Here is an 18,451-nt window from a genome sequence, read left to right on the forward strand (position 1 = left end):
AGTCTAAACTGTTTCCCCACTGAGTCTTCAACGTCCTTAGCGTTTGGAGGCATCTTGACCGCATACACGCCCGGCGCAAAGACGCTGGCGCGGTTGCGGGCACAGAGACACGCGACGGCGGGCGCGCGCCGCTTCATCCCTGGCGTGACGTCACATATCACGTGATGCAGCGATGGTGGCGCCGCCGCCGCGTCGCGCGCAACGGCGCGAACCGAAGCGTGGAGGCCTCCGCCGGGCGACGTCCGACGGCGCGATATGAGGCCCCATCTGCAGCCGGTGTGACGTCATCACGTGACGTCACATCATGTGATCTCACTTTAGGGTCAATGGTGGCCACCGCCGGGAGGCGGCCGACGGCGCGATATGAGGCCCCATCTGCAGCCGGTGTGACGTCGTCACGTGACGACCTACTTGAAGGTCACTTGAAGGTCAATGGTGGCCACCGCCGGGAGGCGACCGACGGCGCGATATGAGGCCCCATCTGCAGCCTGTGTGACGTCATGTCACGTGACCCCACTTCAGGGTCAATGGTGGCCACCGCCGGGCATCGCGCGAAGGCCCGAAACCTACGTTAATATGCTTCGCATATAAAGAAAGCCCATAATTTACAACGCAATTTTTAAAACTCCCGCTTCCGCTCTTAGCGGCGACCTGCAGTGCTGGGCTTTCGCCCGAATCCTCGCTCGTTACGTCAGCAGCGGACTGCTAGCATTGGTTCGCGCGCATCGGCAGCCGGCGGAGGAGGCGAGTGCGAGGGGCCGGTGGAGGCCGACATTTCAGCGTGCAAAAAGTGACGAGAGGAGAGGAAAGGCGCGAAGACGCGGAAATTCAAATTTTGACTACAGATAACTCAGCTTCCGCAAAACGCATCTAAATAATTCTTGCTGGCGGATATTTGTGAAGGGGCGTCCTTTACCATCCTAGGTATATCGCATCTTTGTTGAGACCCCCTTTCACAGGCCCTTGAATTCCAGGATGATCGAATCTTTGCTTATCGTACGCTGTATGCACAAATGGGCGAAGCTGCAGTCTACGCCCTTGAATTTTAATCAGGTTAGTAACCTAAAGTAAAGCTGTGGTCCGAGAGTGGACAACCCGCAGATTCTTCATTTGTTTTTGATCTCTGATGTTTTCATTTTTCAGTTGTTGGCCTCTCAATGTAGTATATATTCCAAGTTCGTTCGAATATAGTTTGGCTGATCAAGCGCCGGTCTTGTCGTTTCTAGTTTAGTCCGTGTTCATCATGTTGAGTGTTTGAAACTATGCCGGACTCGAGTCTTCACTGGTTGTGCCACCTGCGGGGTGCCGTTACACTCTGGAACCGGCGGAACGAGTTCTTCGTGCTCTGCGAAGCTCAAATTTTCGAAATGAACAGCACCTTCTCTAACCTGCGCTTCAGGTCCCGAACAGTCTGTTCTCAGGATAACATCTTCGCAGAAGCACATCGCTGTCGTCGGTTGCAGAAGCAGCTGTGTGAAACTCCAGCTAGTTTCGATTTCAACTACTTCAGTGCAGTTGATGACTGAAGGAGATCTGATGCACAAGCACGAAGCACGATAGGTTCCGGCAGTGGTCGAAATGTCTTAGGAAACCCTCAACGAAGCAGCTGTTGCGTCATCGCCGGCCGTGGTCGGAATCCTGCGCGGGGATGGAGTTATTCTGCTGGATATACCGTTGCCATGACAACGATACGACGCTCCAGTTCGCTTTCCTTCTGCCGCTATGGGAGGAATTGGCGCTGACGTCTAGATTGGTCATCGTCATCAGCCTGACTACGCACACTGCAGGGTAATGGTCTCCCCGTCCTTTGCCAGCTGCGCCCACCCTATGCCTGCAAACTTCTTAATTCATCCGCCCACCTAACCTTCTCCCGCCCCCTGCTACGCTTGCCTTCTCTTGGAATCCACTTCGTTGCCCTTAATGACAGTTGGTTAACTTGCTTTCGCTTTACATGCCGTGCCCAAGCCCATTTCTTCCTCTCTTCTGCACTGAATGGAAAATGGCATAAATGGAAGTTTCATACCTCTAGCGGGGTTCCTACTTCGGTCGCTTGTTTTGCACAGCAGCGTTGAAGTCTACGGCCGCCTTTGCGCTCCTAAAACACAACGCTTCTAATTCGCCGGTAGTGCAGGGGCTTCTGCACCATTTAAAACGAATGATCTCTACGCGTTGCTTGGGTAGTAGGTAGGAGACGAACATAAAAAGCTATTCTTCCAGCAACACGATCATCTTTTAGCGCTATAAAGCGATGGCACGCCTTCTAAGAGCCAGTAATGTATGCCTTATTGTTTCTCTTATTCCATATAAGTGTTCAGGGCTGCCAAGCAGCTCTCGCCGCTTTGTCTGCTTAAAACGTGCAGGACCTCTCACATCGCCGAGTTGCGAAGGTCCCGCTATGCTCACCCGCAACCAGCGACGAGAGAGAACGGGTTTCACACTAGGACCTCTGAGCAATAGATGCTATTTTGCAGAACAGCATAGCATAGAACAGCTACCTGACGAAAAATTGTGTGTGCCACGAGTAATGGTAGCTTTTAAAAACACGATGTAAGCGCGGGAGAGCGTGTGTGTCACGCATACACTTTCAGCGGCACTCTTGCATACATCAATCGACAAGCGGCTCCTCCGACTTTCGGGACGAGTTTTTGAGCTACAGCTCCTATTATCTCCATGGTGTAAATCTCTAATCGACGACGTCAACTCGGGCACAGGAGCAAGCCAGCACCAGCCAGTTTTATATATAACCTCCTTGGCACCAGCCATATGAAGATGCGTGCCGTGCGAGGCCTGGCGCGGGGCGGTGCTTGACACGTATAGGCTCGAGGCGCGTATACCTCGTAAATGTCTTTGGAGTCATCAGTTTATACTTCCACCAGCGTCACCGCCCGTGCAATGAAGGCTAGCTCTTACGATGCCTTCAATTAAGTCAGGCGTATTTTATCATGTTTCCTCGGGACCCTATAGGGTCTCGAAGACAGAAAAGTATGCTACATGCTCATATGTCTCGAAAATATGATCCCTATCAAAGCAACTATGTTACCCAATGGTTACAAAATGCACATCGAAAACATTCTTCAACAATAGCCCCAATCAATCAGACCCATTGCAATCCCGCTTCGAGGATAAATGCCAAGACTAAGAGTACTGGATAGCCTTCCCGATGTTGCTTCAGGGCACGGTACCTACGGTACGCTACCTCCATGGTGCACCCTTCCGACTGTATGCGACTTCCCCATAGAGACTGCATGAAGTTAATACAAAGTAAGTTGAAGGATAAATAGCAGAAAGCATGGGATAAGGAAGTAAACAACAAACTGCACTTTATAAAGCCCATCCTGGCAGAATGGAAATCATGTAGGCATCACGGACGATTTATCAAAGTAATTTTGTGCCGTCTTTGCATCGGACACACGCACATGACACAATTTCTTACTAAAAAGTCTAGAAATGTTTGTGACAAATTTTTGGAAATGAACTCCCATTAAACCATATATTCTCTTGCACAAAACTAGAATCTCCAAGAAAAAAATATTCTAATCTACTGAATACATCCCATTTCACCGAGGTTAAAACACATTGGTGGATATTTCACGTGTCTTCGAGTTTTTTTAAGGAACCAAATGTATTTAAGAAATTGGAGGAGACAATCTCCGCCTTAAAACGATCCAGAAAGAGGGTCTCCATAAAGGTGCGATATGTCTGGGATGTTAACAGACGACGGTTCATAATTATCCCCCAGCAAGAATTATTTTAATGTGTTTTGTGGAAGCTGAGTTATATGCAGACGAAATTTGAACTTCCGCGTTTTCGCGCCTTTCCCTCTCCTCTCGCCCGCCAAAACGGCGGCGCTCCTCCGCCGGCCCCACTCACTCGGCCGGCTGCGGCGCGCGCGGAGTGGGCGCGGCCGCGGTAGTGCGTGACGTCTGCAAGAATTTGGCGCTGTAAACCAATGATTACCCACGGCTGCTGACGTCATTAGCAAGACGTGACGTCGTCTGCCAGGTTTTCGTGCGAAAGCCCGGCACCGCACGTCGCCGCGAGGTGCGAAAGCGGAAGTTTTTAAAAATGTATTGTAAATTTCCCGCTCGCTTCTGAGGTCTCATACGCGGCATGGACGCTCGGTGGCCTGTGCTCTACGTAGTGCAAGCATTTTAAAGCCAAGCTCAAACACCCTTTTCTGTGGTCCTTTAAGGGCGGAGATTAACCCTTGACGATAGCGTCAAGGGTTAATTCTCATATATGCAGAATGCCATTCTCTAGTTTGCATTCATAGATCCCTGGGAGTCCTGGTGTAGTGGTGCAGCAGTTAAGCGATGCCCCACTCCCTGCGGTGGCAGGTGTTCTCAGCGGTGGGCCTTGTGTAGCACCGGTTCTCTTCCTGAGCGACCAATCATTAACTGCCATCTGCCACGGTGGGAAGTTTGCTTACTATCTGGTGGGCAGGTTGTGATGACACCGCAAGTTCACGCGACCTAGGTTGCCCACCTGTCTCCTATAGGTTGCTCTCTGGGGACCACCTGTCCATGATTTTTCGCTCACAATGCCGACGCCAACACTGACGCCGGATTTTCTGCGTAACGGGGCCTTCAATGCTCTCCCTTTAAAAATGTAAATTTGATCAACTATGGTCTATTCAACACAACACAACTACGCTTTAACCATGCACTTCGTGCATGATGGCCTAAGTTGCTTAAGTGCCATTAAACACAACGCAATGCTAATGGCTAGCCACAAACCTATAATTGGGGCATCTATCATATTTTAAAGTGTTGTTTAAATTTTAGTCACACAGTTTGGTATAGTTAGAACTTACCAGTTCTCTGATATCCCCAGCAATGAGAATACTACACAGAAAACAGTTAATTTAAAAAAAAATCACTTTTTTAAAGACTGCCTTCAGTGAAGAACTCTCTATAACCAGCCATGAAGGGTGCACCTCAAGTGTTGGGGGGTGAACAGGTAAACCTTTTCTGATGAAACTTGGGTGCTACATACGGCCGTTTTGCAGGTGGTGGCACGGTCACTCCCTTCAGTCCGGCTATATATAGTCAGGAACAACTTAAGTCTGCAGTGAAGCTTCGCCTACATTTAGCACTTCTGCGCATATTTCCCCTATGACGAACAACTAGTACGTTGTGGAAACTTTCTTGTTACGCAAACAAGATGCATATGACAAGAAAAAAGAATTATAAGCTTTAGAAATCTGATACCTGGCTTGTTTATTTTAGTCAAACATTGAAAAAGTCTGTAGAGACATAGACCATGCTTACGTGTGGGAATGCGAAAGCATGTTGTGGATCCTTGGTTGCGGTTTCCGAAGTGAGCACTTCAGGTAGTGTCTAACTTTTTGGAAGTATGACATCACGTATACACACACGCGCTTGCACGTATGACCCCACCCGAAACTCTGTACGAGCGGCTGCCTCACAATTTCGATGCGAAAGTCTGGGAAGGCATACATTTAAGGGTACATACTATATCATCAGTTCGAATACCTGTCGCAAGCTATACTCCAACTTGACTAGCCCATGTAAGCTATAAACGTAACGAGAAATCATATGACACCATCCGGGACGCTGTATGGCTAACGGTTGCATCATAGTTTTGATACCAATGTTGGAAAAACTGGCGCCACATAGAGAAAGGCCAGTGGCGAGTATATATAGACGAAATATATATATAGGATTGTCCGAAGTGCCGCCACTCGGCTTGCTGTGTGCGCCACGCGGCCACTCGATGACGTCACTCCGTTTGCATCGCTGGGATTTTATGTAGAACGTGTGTGCGTGCACACACACACTGGCTTTTCTCGTAATGGGTCTGGTAATACATTCGCACTGACCGATTTCATTTAGTGCTGCGATTGGCAAGCGGAGCAAGAGAAGTCGGTGTTGACTGCTGCCCAGTGTTACCAACTGCTGTTTTCTTAAAGGGGCCCCAAAACACATTTTCAGTGCATTGTTTTGGCTGTTGGTTGCATAGAATGAGTTATAGTGATGCCATTAGCATCGGTCGTACCGCGTATACTGCGGTTTTTAATATTTTAATTAGCTCGCAAAAAGAAATTCGTGGCACTGACAGTGTCACCATACAGTGGCGGTTTTTAGCAGCGGATATGACATGACTTGGGGCGAGCTTGATGATTGGACAAAGAGTAAATATACAGCAAATTGTGTTAATAACTAAAGATACGCTTTGTCAAGTTTGTGTGTTTTATATTACATTAACAAAACCAACTTGTTTGCCCTAGGTAAAAGCATTGTAAATAAACTAAAACGAAAATACACCACCAGAGGCTCTGGCTATTTTTTGCATCGAAGGATTTTGCGCCTCTCTGTAAACATCCTACGACCTAGCACTCATCACTTATGGCTATTCTTTATGTATCCGAGAGCGGCTTTGCGGAATCAATCCAATCGAGCCATTACACTCTAGAAGCGTTCGTTTCGGTTCCAGGGAAGGATGCGCTCGTTTCACATCTAGCAGACAGATTTAGACAGACGAGCGATGGTTGACGGTAAGCAGTAGCGGTACGCGCTATGCTAAATGTGTCTGATATTTTGCGCAGGCTGTCACAGCGTCGTAGTATCTTGCACTCGAGTTCGGATCCATAAGTAAGAGAATGTCACTGATCAGTGTTCACTTCTGCGGCGTCGACGTGACGATGAAGCATCGCTGGGTCAGCTGGGCATTCACATGGTTTGTTAACCATGCAAACGGCACTGCCAGCCTTGGCATGAACGAGCTACAGAGAACAGGCAACCATGGAGGGCAAACTTCCGCCACGTGCTCAGATAGGCTGTTTTGATTGGTCGCTCAAAGTGTTGTCATTGGGAGAGTGAAATGGGAATGGGAAGCTGCGCGAAAATCGAGTTGAGGGAAGCATTTTGTTTGCTTGTATTTTGAAATTTCTTCATTGAATAACTCCAGTTCCTATGCATCAATTCTCGTAATTCTTTTTGAGTCAGCATCTGTGTGACAAAGAATCCATCTGAAGTGAAATCGGCATCCGTTCAAGCGGTGTTTCACCGCTCCTTTAAAGGGACACTGACGAGAAATTGAAGTTGGCTTATATCAATATAGTGCCAGCTCCTTACCACAAAAACATCTTTCTGAAAACGAAGCTCTCGTAAGATAGAAAACAGCAGGAACTAAAATACAGGCATCGCCGCCACAGGCCCATCTCGCAAGCACAGGCATGACAAATTAGTAGATCTCTGAGGCTGAGAAATTTTAAGTATATATAATAATAGAGAATAGATAAAAGAATGGCTTTTGCATTCACAGCACGTAATGAGCTTAAAGGGATACTTCATAGAAACCTAGAAATAGAAAGCGTTAGATTGTCATTCGTAACATACGATTATCCAACTGTAGTTGTCATTCTGGTTATTTTTGAGCGAATGGCTGTATTTTGGATGTTTTGTGAGCTGATAGGCATGACGTCACGCCTACCCTCTGCAGCACCATAGGCAGGCTGGCTGGCAGTGTGCAGTTCTGGAGTCTCCGGCGGCTCAATCCTCTGATGGGCATGAGATGGCGCTACCGGTACCGTCTCTGCGAAACATTAAGCACTTTTAACAGCAAAGCTATTCTTCGTCAATGCTTTCATGGGACGGTGGTGGTGGTTGCTATGAAGGGAGGAGGGGGACACTGGTCCCTACATATGTTGGCCCTTTGGGCATCACTCTTGGGCACCTGGGGAGGGGGGAAGGGGATGTAGGGGGGAAGGGGGGACACAGTAACGCGGGCGCAGCAATGTAGAGAGGGCATACTCTAGCGAGGGGGAGAGCAAGCGCCAAGCACAGGTGCAGCGGCGTGGTGGGAGGTGGGGAGCAGGCGCCAGGCGCAGGTGGGTGCAGCCAAGGTGGGAGTGAGAGCACGCGCTGAGTGCAGGTGGGCGTGGTGAAGGAGAGTTGGCCAATTAGAGCGCGCGCCCCACAGATGGTTCGGAGGAGCGCCCATATATAGACGAGTGCGCTTGGTGGTCGTTTTTCGAGTGTTCGGAAAAGAGGTGAAGTTGTGCGCTCTCCGGAAGAAGCCGCCCGTCAGAAGCGCCAGTGAGAGTTGGCGCGCAAACGGGCACGGCGTCATCTGGTGTCGTCGGGTGAATCCAGAAGCCCGCGTGAGGCATACCGAAGCCATCTGCATTACAAAAAGCTTGTCACGAGTGTTAAAAAAAAAAAAATTAGCCCAGCAGTATCGGTCGGGAAAAAATTTCCTTCAGTGGTCGGAAAACGGAGAGAGCGTGCCATGGATAGATAACCGCTCAGCCAATTGCTGGCTTTGAGAAGTTCTATAAAGCTCAGCCTTGAAATTAGGGAACGCCAGGCAGCTTCGCTGTTAGGATCGGTGTTCGCAACGTTAATTATTGAAGCTGGGTTAATATGTTTTTTGGTTCGCCGTCGCTGCGGACAATGGGGATTTCCGATTATTGCTGTGACACGAGCTGCTCAATGCTTTTGCATTACAAGTGCTGTTTTGGTCACTCTCAGTGGCACAGTTTTCATTTGGACCAGAAATCTTCATGGCAGATTTTTTGCTCACTATCCCTTCAAGTGCCCAAAGTGCTACTGCATGATATTCTGCACTTAGCCATGCTAAACCGTCATTTTTTTTTCCCCGTCCAGCTGGTTGTCAGTCACCTGTGCTAATATTTTTCTGCTGCAGCTGTTTGTTTGTTAGTTTACTTGTACTTGTTAGTTTATAGAACCAGAATTGATGCTGCACTGTGAAACTTCTGGAGTCTGGTGCTGAAACCCTGCGACATGACCAAATTTGTTTTTAAGTGCACAGAGTTAGTTTTGTGTGCAGAAAAGCTTTGGATGGAGTAATAAACGAGTTGTGACAGAGAAATTTACAATCCCATGTCCCTGTTCTTTGACAGCCTAAACGACACCAGACAAGCTGCAACTAGACATGCAATACATTGATTAAAGTTGTAATTGGGAGTACTGCACCGACAAATGAACACGTCAATCTGCGCTTTCCTTTACTCCACATCTAAGGAATTCTGAAATGAAAAACAAAGATATCCTTTGCGAGTAACCTACAGTTTGCATTAAAACACCGGCGATTATTCACCGTACTATTTTTCCATACCCATTCACTTCAGCCAGCATACACACACTGTAAGCCCACCGCTGGCCTTCTGAACGCTATCGCAATTAGAAGGAACATTGTATACTTTCCAGTTGTTGCCAATGCCACGGCTGCTCTGCAATAACGCTCGGCTGCAACAAGGAAATAGATGAAGATTAGGAATCACTGGGTTTGCAAGCCAGGTCTTCCAGACATAATCGGTTTCACTGAGTGCAACAAACTGAAAACCTCCACACAGAGAACCCACAGACTGATGAAAGCCAGAGACTGCTAAGTTTATTTACAGCTGTACAGCATAAAAAACTTCAATGCGACCAAGGTAAACAAACTAGATTACACAGGTTTTAGGCTGATTGATATGTCTGTCGTTACAACTTTCAATGTGGCATTTAATAACTGCTCATGTGCTCAGATCAGGATATAAGTCAATCCATGCATGTGTGCGCAGCCTGTCAAATCGATGAAAAGTTGTGCGTAACATCATGTCCTATGTACAGCCATAATTGCACTAAAAAAGTGACATATAAATACCTGCAGCTCCATGTAATCATCACAAGTCCAGCACACAAGTTGCTGCAAAGCTAGCAAATACATTTCCAAGCATAATATTTCTGCAAGATCACATCGCTAGACAGCAAAAGCAACATTCAGGGATAACCATTTTCTAAGGCAGAACACAGTGCATGCACCAGAAAATGTGCGGCTCCTCAAAAGGCATCAGTACAATTTGTGCATAAGGTAGAGCTAAAGACAGAAACAGCGTAACAGTTACAACACAGGTCCACCCCCTTTTTTTTGGCATGAACATTGCGAAAGCCTGGTAATGTGTCGCTGCAACTTGCCTTAGATGTACAAAACAATGTAATGTTGAATTCCAATTTTAGATCCGGAGTGGTCCACCCCACCCGAACTATTGCAGAGTGCCTGGGCTCAAATCTGACTTCGAACACTTCTGCTCTGGCCAGAGCAAGTAGGTGCATGCACTCGAAAAGAAAACTCCCAGCATTCCTTGCGCTCTCTTGTGCGCATCTTCTGCCACGGAATGGAAGTCTGGAAGAAAGCATGCCTATGTCACACATAGCTCCGGCAAAATCCACCGATTTCGGCGGAGCAGTCTGGTCTGCTCCGCAGAGCAGCCTTGGCTCAGACTGCTCCCAATCCGCCATTGGAAGATCCGACCCACAATCCCAATCTGCTTTTGGAATACACTTACCCCCAAACAAGCAGAAAAATTTGATGCCGAAGTGCTCCGAATCTGTGACTGGAATTCAGCATAAGTAAATGAAAGCCGGCTATCTCGTCACAGAAAAATGCACGTCAGCACTGAAACAGCACATGCACCACAGTACACTTTTGCTAAAATGTTAATCCGCCTGCACTGCTCCTTTAGAGCAAAGTAAAATGAGAACCCTTTGAAGCAGCAATGACAAAAGCACGCTCACTGCGCTGTAACGACAAGATCTGCAACCTAAAAACTTTGTTCACTTCAGCCAAGAAGCAACACATATGTACAAATCACACTTGAACAAACCAGAGTCACCTAGGAACTGACATTCAACAAAAGCTAATTTTTTAAAAATAACCCATTGGAAAAATAATGCTCATTTTCACAATCCAAGTGTAAAAGCCAGCAGCAAAACAAATCAAGTAAGGTGCTGCATTCAAGCAAGTGTGTCTGTTTCTGGTGCCACAAGCCTGACTGCCACGAGTTACTTACACGGGTGGTGCTAAGCTGTGCACTTGACGTACTGCTCTCACTCACGTACACGCACATAGACAAAATGCGTTGACATGACTGGCAGCACCAGTACTTAACTATAAGATAGGACTTCCGTGCTTATTCGGCCTATCTACACTATATTCAATGAAGCTGCAGTAAAGAACCATGCCATCTGTGTGTCACTATAAAAAACAGTGCATATTTCTAAGAAGCAGTGCACAATAGTCTACTGCTGACTGCACAAGCATGAAAGAACCACATGACTTGAAACTGAAATGGTGGCTCACAAACCAGTCTCATACAAATATGTTTTGTTTTTGCTATACAATTTACTATACTCTAAGGTATGACATACTGCAAGTAAAAACTATGAGTTTTTTTCAGAAATTCTATCCCGGTAATTCTATAGGAAACTACCAGTGGTTGTGCGTATATATATAATGCATCGACTGGTAACAAACGGGAAACTTGGTGCTGTCAACACTGATGTCTACACTTTAGCATGTGCAACTCCTTACTGAAGAACCTCATAGGCTAGCCCTTAGAAAGTTGGCTCGATGAGCCTTACACACTCGCCATACTGTTCAGTACAGCTTGATAGCCCACATCATCCATGTGACACTCTTGCAAGACTCAGGTACTGTGCATAAAAGTTAAACAAACAATGCACTATAAAATCTCAGCGTAAAACATAAAGGTGTCGCCTCTGGCGATCTCAGCTGACAGAAGTTAATTTCACAAAGGTGCTCACGATTACGTAGGCAAACACTCTACTCTTTGCCAGAAGGCACCACGGCCACTAGACATCTTCAGGGGAAGCACTTTCTACTTCAGGAATCAGCTGCACTCCGCATGTCTCTTCTTCTTCAGTCACTACAACCCAGTATTGCTAAACCTGCATGAAGCAGCTCACTACTTCAACCGTTAAAAAGAGGCTTGCATGAAGGAGGCTTCTTTCCCTTCCATCAAGAAGACTACTCTATATACAGTCACGGATACTCACCACCCGTGAAGAGCTGTACTTTTCTTTGCCAAGGCTTGAGGTTCACTCTCACACATACACACACGCAAAGTCTGCAGAGCTTTAGCCACCAGCTTTGTCGCCACTACTAGAAAACCAAATGAGCGCTCGAACTAGTGCCAGTCTGGTCTTCAGAGTTACAGCGCATGTGTAGAAAGCTAGCTCTGCACGAACAATCACAGCCTGCCTTCGAAACTGCAGCCCTGCCAACAAGTGTATGTACAGTGACAGCCTGCACATTCAGTAACCCGTTTGGACACACTACACAACAGAGATCCTCTTGAGCTATTTGCCCAGTGAGTGCAGATAGCCTTCACACCCTACACGCAAAACAGCTAATGAATAATGCACACACTGCAGGAGGCCAAAGCTTCAGTTGACAATGGCTTCTTAGCAAAAGAGATGGGGGGGGAGGTTGCGTTAAGCACACAGAACCTTTCTTCAAGTTTCTAAAGGTTCTCTATGCCGCCAGCAGAGTGCAGATAAACTGCGGCACCCTAATGACACAATAACAACTTGCCAAAAGAACTGAGAGAAAAGCTTCTTAAACTACTACCCAACAGCCTTGTTTCTCAAATGCCTCAGCTGGGATGAGGTCAGGAAATGTATGGTTTCCCAACCTATGAAAGGGCTTTGAGAACAAGACAATGATGCGATCATGAGCACAAGAAGGGGAGTTCACAACGAAGTGAGAGGTCACTATCCAAAACTTGACAGAAAGAGTGAAGACGAGGAAAAAGTGACAAGCAGAATCGAAAAGAAGACAGCCAGAAATGCAATCAATGACATCATAGTTTCTAGCACACCACACAAACTGAATATGCAGTACCAGAAACCCCAGCGACCAAGAGCTACAGTAAATGCAAATAGACAGCAGAGCTGACCAAAAACGAGATCCCACTTTGGCATACTGTAAAAAACTCTTTAGTTATTCTTTTCAACTGAAGCCTTGTTACAATAACGCTTTGAGAGGGACTCCCTAGCTTGCATTCCACTGATCTCACATGACCCCTCCCCTGAACCATTAGACTAATATCATTATTGCTTTAGGCTCTTCATCACTCAGGACTTACTTCAGCTGGTGTAGCGACTGCCTCAGTGAGGCAGTGGTGTTAGATTTGAGCTCTAATAATGGACAAAATGAACATGAACAAATTTTTTTTTACTATAAAAATTTGTTAAAAGCTGTAAAACTTTCCTTTGCATCTGTAAGGCTGCGTTCAGATTAATACCAATGAGTAATTATTACTTTGCTTGAAGAGAGAGCTCTGCTCACCACTGCCTATATGAAGTTATAAAGGCTTAAACTTCTAAGCTGGGCATTTATAGTTGGGGCCTTGCTGGTTTCCGCATCCAAACCCATGTATTCATGGATTCATGTATGGCACATAAACCAAATTATAGGAGGTTTTCAAATACTGGTTAGCAGCACTCATCAATAGCCTCACAGTGAATCCTAATACCCAGCTTTAACTGCCAGGAATAGTAAACAAGATATTACAGGGCACATAACTGTGCAAGCTTGAATCAAACGTGTTATTAAGCAGGGAGTAACTTCACCGGAGCTCTGTTTAACCCGACAAAAAACGAGCTATTTAGTACTGCAAACCTATTTTAATTAAAGTGAGATGTTTTATGAAACATTTCAACCAGCCCTAGCAGCATCAAATTACTTTCCAAAATGTGCCTCAAGCGGTCTAAAAGAAAATAGCCACAATGATTCACTTTTGAAAAACTGCAGAAGACTGTTTTGTCTGCTAATGTAAGTACAGTTAAAACTTTTTATAATGAAACGGGCTATAACGAAATAATGAACATAACGAAGGAATGACGATTCCCCTTGGAAGCTCGGTCAGCATGGGCTATAAGTAATCTACGCCTATAACGAAGTAATCACCGGGCCCCTTCAGCTTCGTTATAACGAGGTTCAACTGTAGTAAGAAAGATTACATCACAAATAAACAAAAACAACTAGTGGAAAAATGATCGGTTCAGACAACGATCACCAGCTAATATATGTGCTCTCGCAATGAAAGAATTTGTCCGCTTTGTTGTAATGGCTAAAGAATCAAATCTGATCTTTGTGCTAAACAACGGGATAAACACACTTGCTGTTGGCAGCAGCTTGCAATAAAATAATGTTTGCCACCATGTGTAAAAATAAACAAATATTAAAATACCATAAGTTAAAAACAAAAATGGTGTGCACAGAAGAGGGCCAAGTGGTCCCCAAGAAAAACAAACTGCTCATATTTCCATAAATCTCTACAGGCCAACTCTCCAACTTCAAATTATCTCTTCAATGCCCTCCACATGCCATAACACCTCTTTTTGTTATTTGCTTCCAACACCGGGAATATCAGGCATGCTTGAATATTCTCCAGTTTAAAAACCACCTTTTGGTTCATGACTATGGCTACGACGGTGGGAGAGGAGAGCACTTGGATTTTAAACAAATTTAAAACTGTATTAGTGTACTCTAATAGCACAGATGCATACACCTTTATTTTTTTCCACCACCAACCTTTAATTAGAGCGGTGCTTGGGAATCAAAATTTACTTATATTTATGCATTAGGATCTTTTTTATGAAATACAGTAGTGATTAAAAATAGGGGGCTGCTTAGAGCTGTGCACTGTTCAAATGTGCATTTTTTTCGTACGGTTTTGTTTGGAAAAGCAACAAGGAGCTGGGTGCACATAAATGGCACAGAAGCAACAAAATGTGGCAGACCTCGCAACAAGGCCGCGGGTAAAGAACTGTACACCCACTGCGTTTCCAAAACGCAAGTTTTGGAAAGAGATTTGCATACAAGGCGCATTGCTAGAGGTCCAATGGAGCACCGTTTAATTAGGGCACTCACAATAAGGTTGCCATATCTATTCGAAATCGCATGCAAAGAAGCCGAGGAAATTATTTTTTCATTAATATTACGTTCCGTAAATATTTACCTGTAGGTGTAAAATCACTTGCAAGTACATGTTACAGCGACAAAAAGGCAAGAAAGAAATTTCCTTCCGCCTCCTTCTGCAGCCACAGCAGTGTGGTTAAAACAAAATGGCAAAACCACGTAGCGGCAACCAAGAATGTGATGGAGTGTCTGAGATATTGAGGAAAAGTTGGAAAAACAAAAAGGAACATTTGGCAAGCTCAGTGGAAATTCTAGTATAACCAGAGTTAAGAGTTCACTTATTAAAGACCAAGAAAGGGGCTCTCAGTACCAACGAACTTGTGCTGGCGAAGCCAGGAAAATGCGTACCGAGTTCTGGAAGGGCACAAAAGGAATGTGACATCAACTTTTTGTTTCCCACGATAACCAGCCCGCATGATGTGGTTGCAGTGAAAACAACAGAAACAAAAAATGCCTTGGTGTACAACACTCGGGCAGAACTGTCAAACAAGTTCACTCTTCATTCCAGCACTGCTCTGGAAACAAACTGTGCTGGCTTTCGCAAACACAGAAGTTGCAACAGCTATCAATACATAACGCAGTGTGTCTAGCTTGCTCTGTCACAGTTTGAAACAGTGAAAGAAACAGTCAAAAGCACAACAAAACACTGGTGCAGCTCGCATCAGATCACCGGTAGTGGGTCGAACAATCTCGGGAAAGGTGACAAAAGATAACCGGGTTGGAGGAAAAATGCGTCGAATGAGGAGAGGGGGGACCTTCAGGAGAGCTCAAATCCCGTGTTGCTTGTGATGGCGTAGCGGAGCTTGTCACGGAGGGTGCTCTTGCGCTGGTAGTTTGGCAGCTTGAGCAGGTTGAAGCAGGTGGATGAGGTGGGAAGGCGGTTGACGGGGTCCCGCTTGCGGATTGTGAAGAAGCCCCGAATGACGCTCCCGATTGTGTCTCCTGTGTCCTGCACGAGAAGTCAGTGGAAAACGGGTTTAGCTTAGTGAACAAGCAAAAGAGGCCAAAAGCCTGCCCGGCAAAGCAGAGGAAAATTGTGGTGGATCGCATAATCTTTGTTTCACAGTGAAAACGCATGTGCTGTATACATTTTTTGCTGTCCATTTGTAGCGATAGGTAGATTATGGTAGCATTTCGAGCATTCAACGCGGTGGCACCATCACCCTGTGGCTGCGCCGCCACGCTGTCACGCGGTCGGTCACGTGGTCCGGAGCAGCTGCCGGCAGCACGGCGCCGTGGCTGATCACGTGGTTCGCCACGTGGTTGGTCACGTGACCAGCCACGTGGTATGAAGCAGCTGCTGCTGCCGGCTGTGCGGCACGCCGGCGAAACCGAGCTGCAACAGCTGTGCGCATGCGCCGTGCCAAGTGGGACGAAGATGAAGGAGGAACGCAGAGCGAAATGGAGCGGCGAAAGACTGACTTTGCAATTCAACTCAGCAAGTTCCACTCGGCCAGCTTTAGCTATCACGTCACTCAAGGCTTAACCAGAGCTAAACCACTGCCAATTTTTTTTTTTAATCTAGTGCAGGGAAGCAATTCAAAGTTTTCCACATACAGAGATATGAGGTATTTGAGGACCAAGCTATGCACTACTTTTTATTTTTATTTTCGTGGTTCAGAGCACAGTACATTTACAGTTGGCCACAGTTATAACAGACACCCATCTGGAATTTGTATTTCTTAGATAAGCACAATGCTTTGGTGACTGCAAAGAAAAGAAACAGGACTTAGGGTGAAAGTGCAGACAAGCACAAGAGCCTACTATCAATGCTCGCCTGTCTCTACTTTTCTGTCCTTCCTCTCCCTTTTTCTATTTTTCTGCGCTGCAGTCACCAAGGCATGATGTTACTAACATGACCAAATTCACAACTATACCAGCAAGGCATGAGCCAAAATGTGAGCTAGCATGTCCACAATAACTCCAAGAAGGTACAAATAACCTCTTCAGCGCTCCCTATGCTACTGAAGTGGTTGCATACCTGATCGTCGCTGACCTCGACGCAGCGGATGGAAAATGGAGGCTCTAAGTGTGCAAACCCCAGCAGGGGAGGCTTGGAGCAGCTGGTCACAAACTGCATTGTTGCGGCAAGGAGGAAAACAGGGCAGGTGCATCACACTCAAGCATGCGATGCACAACAGCTCATGCAGCATGAACTAAGGGTTTAACTTCCAAACGGACATACATTTTTCGAAAACGGTGCCGAAATAGATATATATTGCTGTCATTTGTCGGCAAACCAAAAAAAAATGCTTCAGGCGAGCCCTATCCGCCTTACACTGGACAATGAGCGCCAGAAAGCACACGACAAGCTGGACTTGTCAGGAGCCAGAAATGCCAGTTGGCTTATGATGAGCCTGCTGGTCCAAGTCCGCTAGGGGGTTAAAAACACTAGGCCTTTCACCCCCCTTCACAGTAAACAAGAGAAAGTTACAATACCCTTGATGCATGCATGCACACATGCATGCACATACACATAAACATCACAAATCTTGTCTGTCTTGTTAACACAAGTTATGAGTTAAGAGTTTGTTAACACTATTATGTTCAGAACGACGCCACACATCCAGATTTATAATACCCTTATGCTATGATGGCGACAACTAAGGCTGAAAGCCAGTAAAAAGTTTCCCATAATTATAAATTCCAGTCACAACCACAAAATACCATAAATACTAATAAAATGTAACCTAAAAATTATGCTCAAGAAAATGGGGTTTCACTTGGTCACCAAGTGAAAAACTAAGGCCTAAGCCTAAGTACACTAGCAGCACACTGGCCAAGCAGTGTGTGTCATAGGCACCAATAAGAATGGTACCAGTAAATAGGAAAGGACAATGTTGTGGAGCTGCCCTATGTGAGCGAAAATTTTGAATAAATCATTTGCTACGTGACAGGGTGTTGTTTCTATTGAAGCTGCAATAACCCAACCACACCCAGACCCCCAATGTATTCAAATCATCCCTAAATCACAACACATTCCAAACCAAAACACTTGCTACTGCCACATTCTTACACATACAGCTGGTGCTGAAACTTGTGTCACTGAATGTGAATACCACTTCAACTTTTCTCTTTACCTTTTCACCATACAAACACTTTTGCATTAGCAGCAACACAACACCGAGAACGCAACATAGCAATTAGCAAGTGGTGACAGCATGCATGACGAGCCCAACCTTGAGGAAGAGGTGGTGCTCCTCAGAGGAGAAGTCCCGCTCCAGGATGTCCCACAGCCAGTTGACCAGCCGGTGGTTGTTGTGGAAGCCCCCAAAGTACTTAGTGTGTCTCCTGGCACCATGTAATAGCAGCATGAAAGAAGCAACACATTGTGGAGGAAGGCAGAGAAAAGCATGTTTTGCCCATGCATGCGGCTAAACACCAGCACTGAAAATGCTGGCAAAAAAGTTCTGAAGCATCTTGTGTTCACTGTCCCTCATTCTACTTAAGAACGTCCAAAGTCCATGAGTGAAAATAGGCCCCCCTATATTCTGCACCAATTAATAATCACAGGAGAAATTATAAGGAGAGGTGCAGGGTTTGATTCCCAGTGTTGAAGGGTGCCCACCAGTTTCTAATGGGCACTAGCTTTCCCCTGGCCCAGTGCTCGGCTTCTCTGAGGTGAAATGCGTGGAAAACAGGCCTCTGACCCTACCTTATGGAGACCAAAATAGAGTGAAACCTCATTAAGGCGTAC

At 46.0% G+C, this 18,451-nt stretch overlaps 1 protein-coding gene across 1 annotated transcript in view; it reads right to left on the bottom strand.

Annotated features, from left to right (window-relative positions):
- Positions 1 to 9,353: 9,353 nt before the first annotated feature.
- LOC144121668 (ubiquitin-protein ligase E3B) overlaps positions 9,354 to 18,451 on the bottom strand; it is a 66,173-nt gene continuing 57,075 nt past the window's right edge. Inside the window, exons 26-28 of the mRNA XM_077655003.1 lie at positions 17,934 to 18,045; positions 16,736 to 16,828; positions 9,354 to 15,703 (exon numbers count right to left, since the gene is read on the bottom strand). Coding sequence (XP_077511129.1) covers positions 15,512 to 15,703; positions 16,736 to 16,828; positions 17,934 to 18,045 — 397 coding nt within the window. The 3' untranslated portion in view covers positions 9,354 to 15,511. The remainder of the gene's footprint in view (positions 15,704 to 16,735; positions 16,829 to 17,933; positions 18,046 to 18,451) is intronic.

This window comes from Amblyomma americanum, chromosome 2 (genome assembly GCF_052857255.1).
Source record: "Amblyomma americanum isolate KBUSLIRL-KWMA chromosome 2, ASM5285725v1, whole genome shotgun sequence".
NCBI lineage: Eukaryota > Metazoa > Arthropoda > Arachnida > Ixodida > Ixodidae > Amblyomma > Amblyomma americanum.